This window comes from Prionailurus bengalensis, chromosome E4 (assembly GCF_016509475.1).
Source record: "Prionailurus bengalensis isolate Pbe53 chromosome E4, Fcat_Pben_1.1_paternal_pri, whole genome shotgun sequence".
Taxonomy (NCBI): domain Eukaryota; kingdom Metazoa; phylum Chordata; class Mammalia; order Carnivora; family Felidae; genus Prionailurus; species Prionailurus bengalensis.
Genome location: NC_057360.1, coordinates 28,858,278 through 28,879,368, shown reverse-complemented (window position 1 = coordinate 28,879,368; position 21,091 = coordinate 28,858,278). Strand labels below are relative to the sequence as shown.

The 21,091-nt window shown below is 45.2% G+C and overlaps 2 protein-coding genes across 3 annotated transcripts in view; both read right to left on the bottom strand.

The window, feature by feature from the left end:
• Nucleotides 1-17,128, bottom strand: part of PTPN14 (protein tyrosine phosphatase non-receptor type 14) — a 181,499-nt gene extending 164,371 nt beyond the window's left edge. The window contains exon 1 of one of the 2 annotated variants that reach the window (XM_043569056.1): nt 16,487-17,128. The gene's annotated coding sequence lies outside the window, so the exon portion shown is untranslated. The remainder of the gene's footprint in view (nt 1-16,486) is intronic. The other variant, XM_043569059.1, reaches the window with a different exon arrangement.
• Nucleotides 16,262-18,218, bottom strand: LOC122475907 (translation initiation factor IF-2-like). The gene is made up of 2 exons (XM_043568051.1): nt 18,119-18,218; nt 16,262-17,451 (listed from the first exon to the last, which is right to left on the bottom strand). The coding sequence occupies exons 1-2, from the start codon at nt 18,216-18,218 to the stop codon at nt 16,262-16,264; spliced, it is 1,290 nt and encodes a 429-aa protein (XP_043423986.1).
• Nucleotides 18,219-21,091: the final 2,873 nt, after the last annotated feature.

Genomic DNA, 21,091 nt, shown 5'->3' with positions numbered 1-21,091 from the left:
GCCATTTACCCGGTTGGTTTGGCCAAATGGTTTGGCCATTTACCCAGTTCCAAAGTAATTATTACTTATGATTTGACTCCAAGATAAAAATTATAAAACCTCGTATCAGTTTTCATTTTATTTTTGTCACTGTTTTGTTTTCACATGAGGGTAAAGATGTATTTCAGTAAGATACAGTATAGTAAGAAAAATGTGAGACCAAGGAAACAAAGAAAGGATGAAAATGACCTTTCTTTTTATTTACAATGGCTTTCAGAAACCAGGAAAGAAAATGATAGATGGCCTTTGTTTTATTCAACTAAAGAGGTAAATAACAATATGTTCTGAAAGTTTCTGTCTTAAAATATCATCATTAGTAATTACAAAAATCAAACTGTAAACAATTATGAAACCAACAAAATGAAGATTTCAAAACCCAGCACTAGCAGAATAGGAGGAACACTGGATACTTAAATATTAATGACGGTACTATAAACTGATAGTCTTTCTAGAGAGCAATCTGGCCACCTGTAACAAGATCTCCAAGCAATTCATGCTCTCTGACTCAGACAGCCTACTTTGGAAACCATAGCCCAAGAAAATATTCTCCAAGTAAATAAATGTAATTTGTTCCACGATGTTTGTAACAATGCTATTTACAATGGTGAAAACTGGAAACAATCCAAATACCAAACATTAGGGAACAGTTACGTCAATTATGGTATAAAAAATGGATCACTGATCCCCACCCTTTGGTCCCTTCCTGTAATGTCCCCCTCTACGTCCCAGCGACTTGCCTGGGAATCCTGTGGGGTGAGTGTAGGTCCCTGACTCATTGGGTCTTTGGCGTGGCCACGTGATATACTTTGGATAAACTGGACATGAGGAGACAACATATTTGCCACCTCCAGACAACAGTTCTAAGTGGGACTGCATGCTTCTCACCATATTCCTGTGATCAGCCTCGAGAACAGAATGTCCCGGATGGGGGCTGTCCTTTAGCCTGGGTTTCTGAGTGAGAAGACAGAGGAGCAGCACCAAGCCCAGTCAAGCCACCAAGAGCTGCGACACATGCACAGCATTCGCCTAACATGGACGAGGAGCAAACGTTTGCTGTTTTAAGCCACTAAGATGTTGGAACCCTTTTCATAACCATAGCAAGAACTATGACAATACAATAGTCCTCAAAGTACAGCAAGTTATAGGAAAACATATATTTGAAATAAGCTTGTGAAAACGTAGAAGACAATAAAAAGCAGATACCAATGACATCGAGATAAAAATAAGGCACGAAGTTAACTTAGAAGGATGTAATAGTTTCTAATTACAGCAAAACCTTGGTTTGCAACCATAATTCTTTCCGGAAACAAGCTTGCAATCCAAAGCACTCGTATATCGAGGCGAATTTCTTTTTTTTTTTTTTCTTCTTTTTTTTTTTTTTTTTTTTTAATTTTTTTTTCAACGTTTATTTATTTTTGGGACAGAGAGAGACAGAGCATGAACGGGGGAGGGGCAGAGAGAGAGGGAGACACAGAATCAGAAACAGGCTCCAGGCTCTGAGCCATCAGCCCAGAGCCCGACGCGGGGCTCGAACTCACAGACCGCGAGATCGTGACCTGGCTGAAGTCGGACACTTAACCGACTGTGCCACCCAGGCGCCCCTCGAGGCGAATTTCAAGAACCACTGGTTCAGTTGTGATCATGTGACATTTGAGGGCACGTGCTACTCATACTGCAAGACATCGCTCTTTATCAAGTTAAAATTTATTAGAAATGTTGGCTGGCCTTGCAGAACACTCACAGAACAAGTTACTCACAATCCAAGTTTTACTGTGTCACTTTCTATCAATGAAGTATGTACTCATATAGATCTTTAACTCTCTTTTATTTTTTTATCTTAGAGAGAGCGCAGGGGAGAGGGAGAGAGACAGAATCTTAAGCAGACTTCACACTCAATGCAGAGTCTGACACGGGCTCAATCCCATGACCCTGGGATCATGACCTGAGAGCTGAAATCAAGAGTCCAACGCTCAACAGACTGAGCCAACCAGGCACCCCTAATTTCCTTTCAAATGCTACCTTTATGTAAACATATCTTCAATAATTCTATTCATATCATATTCGTGATAGCAATAATTCGAACGCACCTTTTTCTGTATTAAATGATGTAAAGACTAGTGAACACTTACATCAAAAGTGAACCTACTGTGAGGATTATTATTCAGTCTTTGAAAGTATCAATTTAGAGCTCATTCAATTCTTTTGTCAGACTATAAAAAAGGGAACTATAAGAAACAACAACAATAACAACAAAAGACAAAAGCAAGACTTATTTGCTGGGATAATCTACTTCCTAGGCAGAAAGCAAGATCTGAAAGAATATCAGCATTTGATAATAAAGTGTTACCTTTCAATTTGCCTTCACGACCTATGTTTAAAATTCCACTTGCAGGATTCAAGAATCTCAAAAAATGTTCATCATAAGAAACAATCTGATAGACATTTGCCATAAAATAAATTCAATGAAAATAAGCTATTAATGTGAAGATCCTCCCTATCATCTTCTATGGGATAGCAAGAAATTTAAATGTGTGTATTTTCAGCAATAAAAACAATAATAAAAGGGGGTGCCTGGGTGGCTCAGTCGGTTAAGCATTTAAAGCGTCCAACTCTTGATTTCAGCTCAGGTTATGAGCTCACAGTTCCTGAATTCAAGCCCCATGTCCAGATCTATGCAGACAGTGCAGAGCCTGCTTGGGATTCTCTCTCTCTCTCTTTCTCTCTCTCTCTCTCTCTCTCTCTCTCCTGTGCTCAAGCTCTCATTCTCTCAAAAAGAAAGAAAGAAAGAAAGAAAGAAAGAAAGAAAGAAAGAAAGAAAGAAACTTAACTACAACTATAAAAATATATCCATTTGTGAGCAAAGACTAAAATATGAAAAATATGAAAAAATTTTAAATAGCTAGAAATAGACTTGTAGGTAGAGTTTTAATTTTTTTTTTTTTAGCGTTGTAGTTATTTCAGGGCAGAGATTTAACGCTTATATTTACAAAATCTGTACTTGCTATGAAATACATCAATGTCTCTCAGTTAAAAAGCCATCAGAAGTGAGCTTCGAGTTTCTAAAATCAACTTCTGATAAGTATCTTCCTCAGTAAGGCAACCTTGGACTAGTAAACGAAGTGTATCAAACATAACATCAGCATTTCTTGATTACGTGAGATCATTCTCAGGAACATCAATTGTGCATATTCCCTAAGTCCAAGATGATTGATTATCTGCCAGTACTGGGGAGGAGAATGTATGCCCTCCATAGACCCTCAACCAATAAAGAACTGCTCTGGATCCATTCTAAGGAATGTTGTCTCTCTTGCCTTTGGGAGGCAGTGATGCAGAATGGTTACAAGTATGAGCTCTGGATTCAGGCCCAGATTTGCCTCTCAGCCACCACTGACTAGTATTTGCATGCCAATGGTGTGACACAGAAAACTAGTACTTACTAGTTGTGGGATCCCGTCCCTTAGCCTTTCTAAGCCCTGGTTTTCTCATCTACAAAATAAGTCTGTGAGAGCGCTTACTTCAGAGTTGTTGTAAGGATCAGAAAGATAATCCACGTAAGTGCTTGACAAAGTACTTGCGCACCGTAAGTAGTAAATAAGTGCCAGCTAATACTAGTCTCCGTCTGGTGGTCAGCTAAGGTGTCATCAGGCTTGCTCCTTACCATCATCAATAACTACTGCTAATTTCTCCAGCCACTGGCCCCGGGTCCTCTAAGGCACCACTCCAAACGAGGCCTCCCAGGAATAATCTGATTCGTATCGATAGCAGTGCTATCCAAAAGAAATGTAATGTGGACCACCAATGCAAGCCACACAGGTTATTTTTAAGTTTATAGTCGTCACATTTAAAAAGCAACGCACAAGAAATTAATTCTAATAGACTTTATTCAACTCAATATATCCAAAATATTATTTCAACATGTAATCAATTTTAAAATACTACGTTGTTTTTACATTCTTCTCCTTCTTCTTCCCCCCCTTTTTTTTTATACTAAGTCTACAAACTCTGGTATGTATTTGAGACTTACGTCTGCCTGAACTCAAATGAGGCACATTTCAAATGCCAGTCAAATGGGGCCAGTAGTGACATTATTAGTTTGCTTATTATTTGAAAGATTATAACCACAGAAAGACATCCCTTCCTTGAAAAACATCAAAAGCCATTTACTGAACAAACTGATGGACGGAAGAAAGGAAAGAAAGAGAGAGGAAGGGAGAAAAAACAGATGTTCCTGACCTGCACAGACCTGTGGGCCTAATGTCATGCTTAGGAGCTTGATCTATGGGGCCAGAGAGAACGGGTTCAAATCTCACTTCTTCCACGAACTAGCCGCAAGACTTTCACAAATAACCTCTTCACCTCCCGTATTTCTCGCGGACAAGCTATGGATAAAAATAACATCTCTTTCATAAGATTGTTATGAGTTTAAAGGTTGTAGAGGGAAAGGAGTTTCCATACATAAAGCTCTGCTTTGTAAAAAGGTCGCAAATGGGGACAGGAAAAAAATGATGACGGGGATACAGAGCACATTACCTTGAGGTAATAAAGGGGCCATGGTGGAGGAAAACTGATCATGTTATAGCCACAACGCCTTTGTTAAAAACGCCCCGTTACACAAAACAACTTAAACAGTGGCAGCTATTAATAAAATGATTGCAATGACTTTTCTGAAGCCCTCAATGGTTTATACCTCCTTAGCCTGCCTGCTTTCTTCTTGGCAGGATCACAAGCAAGGGGGGAACAGGGGGAGGAGGGGAGGAGGGGAGGAAGGGAGGAGGGGAGGAGGGGAGGAGGGCTGATTGCCAGAATTGGGAAAAACCAAGATTTTTCAGTAGTGCCAGCTTCTGGCCTCAATTAGACGGGACCACTGACTACGCCTAAATCTCTCCTTGAAGGACGTGGTTCCTATAGTGCCATGAATGTAATCTGAATATTACTCTCGGCCGCATCAATACATAAAACTAGACGAGATGTTTACTGTTCCTGAAACTTTCCTGAAAGGTAGTTTTGTGAACAGATTCCTGATATTTTGTTTTAAACCTGCTCTTCTCCTGTGCTCCCATCCCTCCAAGTAAAAATCCAATTAATTAAAGTTTTTAAAAAGTTAGGTCTGGTCGGCTGATGAGGATTTTAGATATTTATCCATCTTAATAATCTAAGTCACAGTACTCTAATTTATGTTGAGTTTCTTAGAGATAACAGTCAGGACTTCTCTATTCCAGGGACCTTCTAAACCAAACTTCCTCTAGAGAGAAATAATCAGTGTCCCTCGAGATTACATGTGTCTCATAAAAGCAAATTAAAAAAAAAAATAGGTCCTTACTAAAATGAATTCAGCTTTGACACACTTTTGTTTACTGCAAGACTTCTTGGGAGTCTTTAATAAATTCACATACACAGATTTCAAAGTGCTATGCTCATCCACTATTACCATTTTACCAGCCTACAAAAGAGAAAAATAATAATATGAATTGAGAATCAAATGATAGGGAGAGAGCCTAATTATCCCATGGAAATAGACATCCTTTACAGATCTTTGCACTGAACTTCTGGCTTGACGTGCTGCTGTGCTGTGCATTTCTCCCTTTTATCATCCCTGATAAATATCAATCTTGAATACATATATAGTAATTAACCCATCAGGAGCCTCCAAATGAAGACAATTTATTAGAAAGGGAGGGAGAAAGAAAGGAAGAGAAGGGAGCAGAGAGAGGAAGAAGGAAGGAGGGGGGAAACTCCTTTGAATAACTTAGTGTAAACATCACTTCATATTCACAGCAAAGCTAAATGCCTAAACACTTTCATCAAGATGAAGGGACATGAAATACACACTTGTACCTAACCTAGTACTTGGAAAATAAGCCTCATTTTGAAAACAACCAAACAGCTGCTCCGCAGAAGCCAGCGCAATTCATCCTTTCCAGACTTTATTTTTAGATGCCTCTTAAGCAAAACAATAATTTTCTAAAGAAGATCATTAAGATCTGTAGATGCCATCTCATTATATTAAAGTTTTAATTCGTTTCATATCAGTCCCACGTTTCCCTCATAAATCACATAATTATCTAATATTCCATAACAAATTCCTTGCCTTTGAATAAAAGAACTGATAGGACCTTTTGTAAACGGGCAGGTTTTAAAACAGTACAATCTACACAGAATGTTAGTGTAACCCATGGATTTCATTTAAACACAGAGAGTCGAAAAATCAGCCCCGTTTTTTTAAATGATAACTTGGAGACTTGCGTATGTCTAAAAAAAAAAAAAAAAAGTACCTTCATCATCTAATGCACATTTTACAAAATGAATAACGAAAAAGAATATGCTTAATAGATCACAGGATTTCATTGGCAGAAGAGAATGCTAATTGCCTGCTGGAGTCTTTAATGAAACCTAATTGCTGGCTGGAGCTGCCACCACTGACCCTGGTAACAGACTAGTACACCCTTCATAAACCTAATGCAGCATAATCCTCCTTCATTACGGTTATTATAGCTCTGCAGTGGGACACGTCTGCCACAAAAATAAACTCTGCTGCCTCTTCTCTAAATGCATGTGTCACTTCTCCATCCCAGAGTAAGTAAGCGTTGATGGCAGAAATCACCCTTACAACAAGTGGTACCACTTCACAGCCCAGATCTATTCCCAAACCTAGACTCACACCCACCCTGGGGCCCTACTACACAAACCACCAGCATGCTCCATGGCCATGGGGTAGAGGGCACAGGGCTAAAAAACAGGAAGAAGCCAAAAGAAGCAAATCACCACCCAACACCATAAGGCAAATAGGAAAAGTAGAAGAAATTATTATTTTTTTTAAAAACCTGAGTTTGATTTAGGAATTCCACATGTAAACCCATTCAATTGACAGCCTATGGTTCAGATATTGAGCCCAAGAGATTGTCCCTTCAATGTGCTTTGAAGTTTTTTTGGAAATACTTACACACACACACACACACACACACACACACACACACACTTCAATTGAACACATTAATCTTACTTCTTCTACTCAACAATTCCCCCAACCTGTTACTCTGCAGCAGGTGCTAAGACCCCAAAGAGAAGTAAATCACAAAACATATCCTTGAAGCGCTCACGACTTTGGGGAGAGGGATGAGCAAATGACCATAACACAATGTAATACGTATCAGGAAAGAACGTGTGACGCATGATAGGAAGACAGTTCAAAGTGGCAATGCACTCTCCTGATGATAAAAAGGGATTGTGATGCAAAACATTTCCGAAGACAAAAGAATCATACTAGACATTAAAAAACAGAGGAGATTATTATGTGACCAGGTGTGACAGAGAATTTAAGGGAACAGTTGCGGTAACAGTAGGAGTCAAAGCTGCAAGGTTTCAAATGTGAGAAATGTTTGCAGAAGGATGACAGGGAACCAAGAACGGCAGAGGCTAAATAAAGTCAGGTTAGGTGGAAACAAGAGCATGTGTCTTTTTTGTTTTTTTTTTAAATGTTTATTTATTTTGAGAGAGAGCAAGAGAGAGCACGAGTGGGGGACGGGCAGAGAGAGAGGGAAAGAGAATCCCAAGCAGGCTCCAAGCTGTCACCACAGAGCCCGACATGGGGCTCGATCTCACAAACCAGGAGATCATGACCTGAGCTGAAACCAAGAGTCAGACACTTAACCAACTGAGCCACCCAGGGGCCCCAAGCGTTTGAGTCTTGAATGCTCTGCTAGGGAGTCTGCATTTAACCGTGGGCTATTTTGTGTGTGTGTTTTTTAAACTAGGTATTTAAAAAAAAATTTTTTTTTAATGTCTATTTATTTTTGAGAAAGGGAGAGAGACAGAGCACAAGCAGGGGAGGAGCAGAGAGAGAGGGAGACACAGAATCTGAAGCAGGCTCCAGGCTCTAGCTGTCAGCACAGAGCCCGATGCAGGGCTCGAACTGACGAACCGTGAGATCATGACCTGAGCCGAAGTCAGACGCTTAACCAGCTGAGCCACCCAGGCGCCCCATAAACTAGGTATTTTAGACCTACAGGAGAATATAGTAAACATACATGTTCCCACCACCCAGCTTGGGAAAAAAAAACAATAGCACATCACATCTCAGCCCTCACCTCCACCCCACGCCCCATGCCCCACCCCCTGTATTTAGTGTTTATCCTTCTGGTGTTTCCTTATACTTTTACTACAGACACACAAGTATCTCTAAACAATATAAAGTGGCAAGACAGATTTCAAGCAGGGGAGAGAAAATATCAGACGCGTTCAAAACAAGCCTCTTGTAATGCAGGGGGTGGATCGGCCTCCACAGCTGGCAGCAGTGGGGCAGGCGACAGAAAGGTGTCGAGATAGCTGTCGTCGCTGAAGGGCTGTCATAATGAAGAGAGAAGGGGCAGCCTCAGCCTTGGAGGCCATTCCTGGGGCAAGGAGGAAGCAGACCCGAATGAACCAGCAGAAGAAAGGCCACAGTCTGCGCTGAGCCCTAGGCAGGATGTGGGGAGGAGTGGGGCAGGTGGCTGGCTCTGGCTAACACCAAGGAGGGGAATGAGGCAGATCAGCCAGGCCACAAAGCACAACCTGGTAAGTGCCAGGAGCACTGGGGCAGGAGGACCTGACCCGGGAATGAGCTCGGGGTAGGCTGCCCAGGGTGGCGAGTCTCAAGGGATGGTTTTGACAGGCAATGCTGAGTGTGAGGATTCCTGGGCAGGGCAACAGCATAACCATAGGTGGAAGAAATTATTGGGCCTGTTCAGGAAGCAGCTGCAGCTCGACAGAACCCCGGCGAACAGTGGGACATAAATCTAAAGATATCAGAAGACCATTTGGGGGATTATTCATGGAGAACCTCAAATATCAAGATGACGTGTGTATCGTGTGTATACGTAATTCATAATCAATTTCACTTTCACGACCATGAAATCTGCCTTAATCCCTCTTACTCGGGAACTAACATGATGGCAACAGCCAATCCTGGGATTCGGGGGATAATATCAAAGATACCATTGCTACTTACGACAGTTCTACATGCAGGACAGGCTGTCTTGGCTAAAGGCAGGGAGGCTGGCAATTCTGCTGTGACAGTGTCAGAGAGTCTCTCTCGCATTTTAAAAACTACAAACTCAGGGGCGCCTGGGTGACTCAGTCGGTTAAGCGGCCGACTTCGGCTCAGGTCATGATCTCGCGGTCTGTGAGTTCGAGCCCCACGTCGGGCTCTGTGCTGACAGCTCAGAGCCTGGAGCCTGCTTCAGGTTCTGTGTCTCCCTCTCTCTGACCCTCCCCCGTTCATGCTCTGTCTCTCTGTCTCAAAAATAAATAAACGTTAAAAAAAAATTTATAAATAAATAAATAAATAAATAAAAATAAAAACTACAAACTCAGAGGTTGAATAATGAGTAATTCTGCCTCTTCCTCTTTAATATCAGGTACAAAATGCATAGCAAGGAAGTGAAGCATATTCTAATAAATGTACCTAAACCTGCAAAAACAATTTTGTTTTATGCCTTAACCTCCCCATGTTCCCACTTGTGTGATATGTACACTTCTTTCATCCCTGGGTTTGAAAAATGAGGGGAAAAAATGATCACATCTTCAAAAGTTTCCAAGGAAAGCAAAATAACCAGGTTCTTAAGAACCAGAGCATCAATAACTTCAGGAAACAGCTTAGGGATGTGACTCATCTCCTTAAGTAACAAGTAAGATGTGTATAATGTATAGATACTGATGTATATAATGTGTATGAACTGATGCCTGTTTAATTTTTAAAATCACATACAGGGGCGCCTGGGTGGCGCAGTCGGTTAAGCGTCTGACTTCAGCCAGGTCACCATCTCGCGGTCCGTGAGTTCGAGCCCCGCATCGGGCTCTGGGCTGATGGCTCGGAGCCTGGAGCCTGTTTCCGATTCTGTGTCTCCCTCTCTCTCTGCCCCTCCCCCGTTCATGCTCTGTCTCTCTCTGTCCCAAAAATAAATAAACGTTGAAAAAAAAAAATTTTAAATCACATACAGTCATTAACATGATGTCACTTTCCCAGAGCACTGAACGTCCTATCAGAGAATAAGTAATAAAACCTCATCCCATCCTCTGAACAATAGAAAGAATAATTGTACCCACTTTTACAGGGTCACTGAAAAATTTAATAAAATCATTTCAAGTGCTATGAATGCTGGGATGGAATCAGCAGCAATACAGGTAAGCCATGGCGACTGGTGTCCTACATCCACATAGGATGGAGATTCTGGTTCTGAACCAACTAAATGGGGTTCCTGGTGGAGAAGCTTGTAACTCAGTAGAGGAGACAAGGAGACAAACACATATAATATGATGAGACACAACTTGCCAACACAGGTAAGTGCAAAGTGCGTTAGGACTATAAAGAAAGGAATGCCTAACCGGTGGTGGGAAGGAATGTCAGGGAAGGTGACGCTCTAGTGGAATGCATAGGGGCCACACAGGTAGGAAAGGGGAGAGGTCAGTCGGGTGAGAGTATGACGAAGAAGAGGGGAATTAACCGTCACCAAGTCTCAGGTCGCTAGCACAGAGAGAAGGCACGGCAGACGGGAATGGGAAGGTAGTCATAGGGTAAAGAAGCCTCATCACACAGGTAATAAGAATCAAGAGAATTTAAATACTTGTTTTGTTTTGTTTAAAAAAAAAAAAACCTCTTTGGGAAAGGAAAGAGTAGATGAAGGATTTATGAAAGGCAACCTCTGAAGCTCTTGCATGATCCCAAGAGGCAGTGGGGATGGAGGGACGGGAGCAAAGTGAAGATATTTTGGAGATGCAAATTCTAAGGGTCAAAGGACAGATAAGGTTCATTATTGGGGTTTACAAGCAGAAGTTGAGGGGTGCTAAGAGCGTGGTGTTTTAGAGAACTCCAAACGCTGGCTTTCGGCAGGTAACTCAACAGATGGCAGGGTCACAGACGCTGTTCAGTTTGACACACGTGGAATTTGGATGCCCAGAGACATAGAAGCACCAGGTAAACCAAACTGATGGAAACCAAGCAGAGGGGGGTCTGGATTGGCGATGAGAACCAAGCAGATCCACCGAAATGGAAACACGTCGTTCATGCTCTCCTGGGCCGGACTGGGGCTAAGTGGTTGTTAAGTGACTCCAGGCCTCTCCAGAGCCCACAGACTACCAGCAACAGGACCATTCAAACCAGTATGGTAAAAATCTTAAGTGACTATGAGCCTGAGGACAGGGCTGGACGGACTCCTTAGCTCTGTGATTCTCAAGATGCAGCTGGTCAAGGACCAGGGCTGTTAGCATCATGGGAGTTCCTTAGAAACACAAATTCTTAAACCCCACCCCAGACCTACTGCCTCTTCTAGAAGCTGGAGTGGGCATGAAGAATAGCAATCTGTGTTTTAACAAGCCCTCCGGGTGATTCTGGTGCCCACTGGAGTTTCAGATCTACTACTGCCTTAGCTAATGCCCCAATTACTTGAGTGGAAAGGAGTGTGAAAAAAAGAATTCCCAGGAAATAGATTTCTAAAGACTTGAGGAAATTAAGTGTAAGTAAAGGATAAAGCATTAGGAACTTTTGCTAATTTCCAACACCGAGGGAGTTTTCCCTGTGAGCTAAAAGTTTGTAAGGCAAATTAGATCAAAGCAAGTGGCCCACACAATAAAGCTTCCTAATTTAGTAATGTGGTTCAGTACTAAAATTTCAAACATCACAAATGTGAAGAAGATATTCTGCTCGTCAGAGGATGCCACACCATCAGCCGATCTCTTTCTCATTTTCTCATCAGACGCCTCCCAACATCAAGCATTTAGGGGATGGCCACCTAGGGTTACAGGATCTCTGGATATGCAATAGCCCTCTGGGTCAAGCTAACCAACCAGGCTCAGGACGAAACCTTTGAGCAGGACCTAATTTAGTCCTCTAAGGAACTAAGCTAAATTACCCACGTTACCAAACTTTACGCACAAAATTGATCTAACAATGGCCACAGTATGTTTTTGTCCAGAAGCAAGGACATTGAAACAGGTCAGACAAAGACAAAACCAAGCCAAGAAATACAGAACCAACAAGAAAAAGGGAAAGGAAATTAAAACAATGTCAATTGCCATTTATAATCCAACTAAGATGTATAACCACCCCTAGCCCACAAGGACTCACTATTACCTTTTATCCAGAGATGCTCTAAACCCTCATCTACAAGCATTGCCTCATATCCTTTCATTCAGAATTATAAATAAATCAGAGATTATTTTTATAATCAATGTGCATGTAATGCATGGCAAAGGCATGGCTGGTCTGGGCAATGTGGACTTCCCCTCCCCTCCTGGCACAAAAATCCCAGCCAGACCTGCATTTTTCCTGGGCTTTCTCCCCCTGACCTCTCAATGGGGTACTCACTCTCATGACCTTCTGGCCTACATGCAATCCATCCACACTGGGGATTTAACCAATTCTTGGCTATAACAACCCATTCTGCTTCAGGACCACGTATTACACGCCACAAACCTGCTCTACTGATGTTTTCCAAGCTGTTCCTTTCTTCTAACAGTCCCTCCTGTTGGGAGGTTGATATGAAGATCAATGAGTTAATGTTTGTCAAATACTTTAGGCTTCTCAGATGAAAGGCAACATTAAAGTTCAAGAGACCTGAGCTGGCATTACACTAGAGGTGTTGCAGTTGACTCTATATTTGGGCTTCAAAGAAGGAAAGAAATCAAGGCTGCAAAGACACTCCTTTGTGAAGATTGGCTAGCTTCTGCATTCTTGCTAAAATAAAGGCAGGCAGATTTGTTCTCAACATTCTTTAATTAACTGGACCCCAACATTAGAAATACAAGGATCTTTACATTAACACCGGACCCTTGTTTTCGTAAGTGGTATACAGGGAAAAGGATTCTTTTCCCTGCCCTTCTCTAAGTGGCTTTTCCTTCCCAAGCTTCCCTACTGTCTGATCATGCAATTCTCAACCTCCTCCTATATAAGGGGCCACATGAAAGCTGCCAGCCAACACATTTGCTTTGAGCCAACAGACCAAAAAAAAAAAAAAAAAAAAAAGAAAGAAAGAAAGAAAGAAAATAAAAGGTCAAAGACAAAGCTTTATGTGTATGTTGGCATGCATGTGAACTCAGGCTGCTGGAAAAAAAAAATGACACAAAGAGCACATTCATGGCCACATATAACTCCTCAAACATATAAATAGCCATCCTTGACCCAACACCTACTCTGTGCAAGTCACTACGTCAGGAAGGGAACATAGAGCATCGCACTGAATTCACAAATACCCTGGCAAGTCAATTACCACTGGCCCCACCTTGTAGATGAAAGAACGGCACTCCAAAGGGCTGCAAAGTTTGGCCAATGTTACCCAGCTGAAAAGAGGCGGAGCTGGAATTCAAACCTAGCTACATTTCAAACTCCCAAAGCTGGATCCCCTACTCCATCCAGCACACTGATAGAACAGGAAAGCTGTAGAACTTGGTACACACCCCTTGGACTGCTCAGGAAGCACGGGGGGGGGGGGGGGGGGGGGCGGGAGGGGGGCTGTGTGGCTCAGTCATCTTGATTTCTGTTCAGGTCATGATCTCATGGTTCATGAGATTGAACCCCGCATCGGGCTCTGTGCAGACAGTGCAGAGCCTGCTTGGGATTCTCTCTCTTCCTCTCTCTGCTGCCTGCCCCCCTCCCCACCATGCTCTAAATAAATAAATACTTTAAAAAAAAAAGAAAAGAAAGAAAGAAGCAGCAGCACTCCAGGGGGTTCAGACAGGACAGGGTACATTAAATCAGTAAGGGGAGATCACAAAGTAAATCAGTAAGGGGAGATCTTATTTCAAACATCGGTTTCAATCTCCTCATTACCAAAACTTGTTTTCCCTCGTTCTTTTTTAATCAGCCCAAGCAGTAATGATTTAATTGGCTAATTAAGTATTTCATCTTATCTCTTTCCCTTGCCTTATCTCTAACAAAGTGCACAGCACAGAGCTGAGGCATAGAATGGGTTCCAATCCTACACAACCACTGGTGACTAAGAAATCCAAAGGCAGCATAGCAGGTGAAAAACAACAAGAATATGGAACCCAGGTGGGCTACACTGTACAATCAAAGGGTTTATGTTTGCTTCTCTGGAGAAAAAAAAAAAAAATCTCCATAGTTCTTGACCCCTGGACCATCCATTCAGGACAGACAGCAACCCTCCTAAAAATTCTGATTTTTCTCTGAATTATTTAGGTTCTTCCATAGTAAAACCGTCTAACTGTTCTCTTTCCATTCGAGCTGTCCGGCCCACCCAGGGTACACACCCCTGAATAACTAAAGTGTGAATAATAACTGTGTTTAAACCAACGGAAGGCGGGCAAGTACGGGGATTGGCAAGAAAGGGCTTCCCCTCAGCCATGTCTGTGGTGCAGGTCCCACACCTCCAGTAAAACTCCTGTCAAGGGGCTGTTCTTGAGATAAGAGAAGGTGTTTGTGGAGGGGCTTGGATAAACACTCCAAACTGTACTCTCTCAGCTCTGCCACGTCAGCCAGGACTCAGCCACTCTGAAAACTGGTACGGTCCCACTTCAGCCCAGGGAAGAGGCACCCTTGAAAGGCAACCCACGTACAGAGTGCTACGGTACAGTGAGGAACCCTCTAGGCAGGATCTGCTGAATCCTGGACCATCAGGCTATACCCCAACTTGCCCGAAGATACTCCTGTTCTTGTAAAGTTTCCGAGAAAGAAAAACTAATCCTTACGACTGTGCTAAAGCAATAATGGCGTTTCAATGGAGAGAAAAACTGTAACACACACATGACACGTACATGGGCTCCTTCTGCACCTCGCGGCCACCCATTTAGATCAGGCAGAAGAGCATCATGTCGCTCAGCCCCCACTCATTAAGGCTATCATTTCCGTGGCACAAGCTTTTAACCCCGTCACCAAAAGATAAGCGGCTTTAACGCAAGGTTCTGTAAAGTTGCAGTATTATCACCTACTGCTGTCAAGTGGCTCTTTAAAAGGGAATCAAGTACCATTCTAATGAAAACAGGCACAGGCCAATTAGTGCCAATTAAAATGTTGATGGTCGCAAAACTGCTGCTTGTGGAAACAGCAAGGCATGGAAGGGTGTCCAAAAAGAGAGACTCATAAGAGGGTAACATGCTTCTAGTTTAATTTCTGATATCTATCTATCTATCACACCCCAAAGAGCTGGGGCTATGATCTCTAGTTCAAATAGTCAGCTTTTTGAACTCCTTTTCTGGATGACTCTCACTTTGCACAAGCTGCTGCTTCTTCCTGGAATGCACCCTCCTCATCACTCCTACAGGTAAGCACCACTGTAACCCTGTAAACTCGGGGCACACCTCACCCCCTCATCAACAGAACCAAGCCTTCTCTGACTCTCAAAGCACCTCTCCCTCACTACACTATAATTCTTATCAGCCTGTGGGTTTCCTCCAGGAGGCTGCAGTTACAGCTTGCTGAACTACCTTTGTATCCTGTTTCCCTAGCACAGTCTAGAAGCTCAATGCTAGGTTTGTTGAATGAATGGGTGAACTAAGCCATTTTAAGAAATTAACTCATTGCTGGAAACCCTGTAACCCTATATTCAGCCTGCAGTCTAGAGATTCCTCGCCTTCACAAAGAGCCTGCAACGGCCAGTTCCTGGACAGACTGAAGCCCAAACCCCACAATCTCCTTGATTTGTAGGTGGGGTTGGGGGGTGGGGGGACAGGAACAGAAGGAAGTGTTAGGGAATGCTAGGTAGGGGGACCACTATCTCCCTACTCCCTCAGAAAGGTGTAAAACTAACAAGTATTCAAAACCCAGATTTAGGGGTCATGCCCGGGAGAGAGGAGAGACTTATGAACAACACCCTCAGAACTTGTTCATACTCAGAACTTTGAAAGTTTGAGGTGCAGACCTGTTCTGAAATTATGTGGCCCCAGGTTTTGTCCCTACGAGCCAGCCCGACCACCCGAGTAGGGGCCAAGAAGGCCAGGAGTTTGGTGGCAAGGCTGGGGCCTAGTGGGAGCGCATAAAAACTCCTCTGCCTCCCAAGATCCCGTCCCCCCTGGGCAGGCGGGGAGCGGAGTGGGGCCGGGGAGCAGCGTTCCTCTCCCGCCGGAGCCAGAGCGACGTCGTTCTTCTCTCATCTTCCGGCTCCCACCGCTCGGGTCTCTCCAGCTGCCTTTCCAGGCCCTCTCTCGGTTCCCAAAAAGCAGGAGGGAACGGGAAGGAGGGGGGCGACGGTGTGGGTTTAACCGCAAACTCTCTCCAGACAGCGCTCACCTTCCACCTTCACTGCCCAGACCAGACGTGCGCCTCAGGTCGGGCAGCTCCCACCGGGACAGAAGACGCCTGCGGCCCGGCCACCTCGCGCCCCCCACCGCTCTGCCAGCGTCCCGGGCCGCCGATCGCGAGCTGGCGCTGCCGGCGTTGGTCCCCGCCGTCGGCCGGACGCCCGGAGCGCCCTGGCGGCCCCCAACCTCGGGCCCGACTTCCCGCGCCGCAGACGGCGCTTACCTGCTTACATGGCCCCGTCGGTGCCCCGGAGTCCCGCGCGGAAAGGCTGTCGTCCGCGGCGGTGGCGGCGGCGGCGGAGCCCCAATTCCCTAAGGAATTGATTCCAGTGGCTGGCGGAGGAGGGGCGGAGGGAAGGAGCCAGAGGAGGCGAAAGGGGAGGGAGGTTTCCGCCGCGATCCCGGCGCACCGACAAGGAGAAAAGGAGAGCCACCTAGGCACGGGGTTGTCTGTCCCGCCGGAGGGGGGCCGGGGCCAGGAGGCCGCGGAGGATGGGTGAGGTGGGAGGGGAGGGACAGACCGCGACCACCGGGTGTCTGCGGCTCCCCGAGGACCGGAGCCGGGAGGGCGGGCAGCGGAGCGAGGAGGAGCGCGGCAACCTGCCCCCGGACTGCGCCGGCTGCGCCCGCTCGCTCGGGGCGGGGGGAGAAAAAGTTGGGCAGAACTTTCCGGGGCCGCGAGAGCCCGGGCGGCAGGAAATGCGAGCGGCCGGGAGAGGAGGGAGGAAGGGGCCGTGCGATGGGAGGGGACGGAGCAGGCGCCGGCGGCCGTGGCTCCCCCCACCCCCGGGCCGGGCGGCGGCGCAGGGGGCCGGAGGCGGAGGGAGCGCGGGGCGCGCGGCCGGGGGCGGGGAGGAATGCGCCCGAGAGGCGCGCGCGGCGGGGCGGCGGGGCGGCGGGGGGGGGGGGGGGGCGTCCGCGCGGGGGAGCGCCGAAACTTGGAGCCCGAGCTCCCGGGCTGGAGGCGAGCCGGCCTCGGGGACGTCACAGCGCTGGAATCCGAGGAATGCCGGGCGGCAGGAGCTCCGTGTGCAGGCCCGGGAGCAGTCGCGCACTTTTGGAGCGGTGGCTTGGGGAACTGTTTAAAGGTGAGGGCTGAGGAGGGAGGCCGGGTGAAACTCCCTGGAGTCAGAGACGTGGGAGTGGAGAAGGAAAAGCGACCGCAGCCGGCACGACCTAGCGCCGCTCCTGGCGGAGGCAGGGACGGGGGCGGGAAGGGGGGAACAAAAATCCCCCTTAGACCTTCGGAAACCGCAGGGGCGGGGCAGGGGCGGCCACTCGCGGGCCCCGACCGTGGGCAGGGACGGGACGTCTCATCTGGGAGAAACCCTCTGAGCGGGGCGTCCCCAGGCAGCCACTGCACAAGGGGAGACAGACCAGGGGAAAGGAAGGGTGGCTTCCCGAGCATGCAATCTCCAGGTCTCTCCCCAGCGCACCGGGAGTCTCTGCGTCCTGGATCTGGCGTCTAACTCCCCCCGCCCCCCCGCTTCTCCCCACGCGCCGAATCGCGCAAGCAGTTTTGTGTGTGCTGGGAGCTGGAATACGTCGTTTCCCCGGTTCTTTCCGTGCCCCAGCCTTGCCCCTCCCCGCCTGGGTGGGCACTGGGAGGGAACTTCCTTAGCACTTTCAGAGGTGGGGTTAATGCGACGCAGCGGCCGTGATGGTAAAAGCACCCAGCCTGGCGAGGGAATCTGGGTTTAGGACCAGCCCTGCTCATGACCCAAGGGGTGATGGAGCCTCCCAGCTCCTGAAAGCCTTGGCTCTTGTAGCTGTAAAAATCGTTTTCTTAGTATCGTCTACTTTTCCGTGGTCCTTTGCGTTACCAAAAATATGTCTTAGGGGTCTGTTCTCTTACCAGGACTCAAAACCCAATCCTTTAGCCCTTTCTTAGGTTGAAAAGGGTCCTTGGAGTCGTTGTCACAGAAGATGTCCCAGATTGCTTCAGTGTCCCACATCTCATACAAAAATCCGGAGCTCTCAGGGAAGAGAACTGGGAACTAAAAAGCAAAACCTACTGTGCTCATCATGTACAAATTTGTGGTGACTTGACTTCTCTGAGTATTTGCCAACCGCCGGAACAGTGAAGTCAAGAAGCCTCCACACAGGGGCGGAAGGAAAAGGCTGAAGAAAATTGAAGTCAGTTTCTCAAACTTTCAAGGAGATAGCTGGATGGCTTCAGTATGGACTTGCTAGATTTCCAAAGAAAATTTCCGAATGCTTTGCTGTGCTCCAGAAAGTATGAAAAGTACTGTATGTGCCCCCGGGTGATTACCCCATTTCCTAGACGAGAAAAGCGAGGAGTGAAGAAATCACCTGTCTCACCAAGGTTCACAACAGCGAGTGAACTAGGATAATGGACCCTTGTCTGGCCCCAAAATTGCAAGCTCTTACACTCTTCAAAATTTCACCAACATAGGATTCACATTAAAAATAAGTAAATCCCTGCAGGCTCTCAAAGTGATACAGAGGAGAGGCCTCTTGGGGTCTTGGAGGAAAAGAAATGGCACTTGTGCATTGCCCCTCTGTGATACCAAACTCTGAGGACAGAATGCCGAGACAGCGGTGGTATGGAGGCACAAAGGTTGCATGTAGACATACGATTCTGGTTCTGCCTCTGACCAGCCAGGTGACCCTGAACAAGCCACTTCACCCCGAGGCCTAAGTTTATTTTTTAAGTGGAGTGTGACATGGAGGTCAGAGTTTGGTTGAATTACTTCATCTCTGAGGTCTTTCCCGGTTCTGACCTTGAATGAATGTATGGTCCTCCAGGCAGACCGCATGCCTATGGAGGAAGCTAAGTGATAAAGCCAGAATGTCTCAGGGAGAGAACTGTTTTCACACTGCCTTCGGAATCAGAATGAATGTGGGGGGTGTTGCGGGGTGTTCACAGGCAAAATACACACACACATACACACACACACACACACAACCCACACACTAAGATTTAGCACTAAGCCTGCAGACTCCATTTAAATAATTTTATTTCTAAAAATTAAAAAAATATATTATTAATTTAGAAACCCATGAAGTACATCCGACCAGCCATATTTCTGTCTTTAGAATAGATCACAGAAAAGCAATACACAAGTAAGAATATTTTTTTCATGTTTATTTTTGAGAGAGAGAGAGAGCGTGAGTGGGGAAGGGGCAGAGAGAGGGAGACAGGATCTGAGCTTTCAGCACAGAGCCCTCCACGGGGCTCAAACTCATGAACTGTGAGATCATAACCTGAGCTGAAACCAGACGCTCAACCCACTGAGCCACCCAGGCACCCCAGAATATTTTTTAAATAGTCCAATGTGAAGTGAAAAAAAGCCTTTCATTCTTTGAATAACTATAGAAAAGCTAGTCAGTCACAAGCTACTTTTAAAAAAGAAAAAAAAAAACACTTCCTAAATCTGCATCACACTCAAATCTCCTTAATATGCATCAGAATGAACAGGATAGTTGATAGCACAGGTCCCAAATACATCGTGACAGGTTTACTTGAAAACTTTGCAGTTTTAGGAACTTGTCAATATTAAATATCCCCCCAAATATTTCAACTTGTTGTAAACCTGATTCAGACTCTAAATACAGGCAGAATCTCATGGGCCCTCATGATTCTTCCTATCTCCAATTTTTCCTCCCATTAATTTATTAATTGTACACCTTCAGAAACATTGAAATCACTCAAAGCAAAACAAAACAAGTTCCTCAATCAAAGAGGACAGGAAAGTAAGCAAACTATTGCGGGAAAATGCTTATGATCTCCAGCGTTCTTCCACAAATGTTAAAGTCCTATATATTATTCATGTATTTGTTTTTATCCTAAAAGAATATTTGGAAGCTGATAGTAATGGTGGGAAATAACAATGGGGAGCTTTTTAAAAATACATAATGCTGGTCTGTATCCCCTGCTCCCCATATTTCATTCATCTTAGTCCCTGAGTTCAGGGTGGAAGCTTGGGTCGGTGTATGTGTGTAACTCATATTTTTAGACAGTATTTTATTGAGAACATTTTCACATTCAATAAAAAGCACGACCTTCATTGTATGTACAGTTTGACGATTTTTTTTATATGGATGCATCCATGGGACCACCGTCCAGACCAAGATACAGAAAATGTCCATCACCACAAAAATTTCCCTTGTGTGACCTCTCAGTCTGTATCACCTCTCCAGGCTAACTTCTGTCACTATAGAGTAGTTTTGCTAGTTCTCAAACTTCATGACTGGAATTACACTGTGTGTGTGTGTATATGTGTGTGTACATATCACTTTGCTTATCCATTCTCCTGTTGATGTTTTTGAAAACATTTCCGAAGTAATTCCGTTATACCACACCCCTTTAATTCAGAACCACTGACTTAACAGCACAAATATAACAAAATAAGCCTAGATTATTAACACAAAAACATGTTAAGCATGAGAAGGGAAGAAAGAGAACACTTTGGAAGGATGAAATTTAAGAGTGCTTTAATCGTTGTGTGCATTCAGAGCTCCTTATTAATGAAAACAAATTAGCGAATTGACTACAATATGAACTTCTTGTTATCTGGTGATTTTTTTTTAAAGCTACATGATTCTGCAGAGTTGTTGTGTACAGCCACGAGTATAGTACCCAATGCCACTCCATGAGCTAAAATAGTCTGGAGTGTGAATGGCATTCTCTGGAGTTGTGCAATGTGGTGACCAGGGCACTGCGCATTCTCCCTTTAGAGATAGTTTCGTGGTACCTGCTTTGGAAGAATCATTTCTGACGCAGAAGACTGAGCCCTTCTTCCCTCCTGGTTGCATCTTTGAGGCTTTTCGTTTGAGTAAGAGAAGGGCCCCCATCCCAGCCTTT

Coding starts and splice junctions, on each gene's coding strand:
- LOC122475907 (XM_043568051.1), bottom strand. CDS start 18,218: ATGTGGGACACTGAAGCAATCTGGGACATCTTCTGTGACAACGACTCC. Junction 17,452..18,118: donor GGATTGGGTTTTGAGTCCTG/GTAAGAGAACAG, acceptor TGCCTCCGCCAG/GAGCGGCGCTAGGTCGTGCC.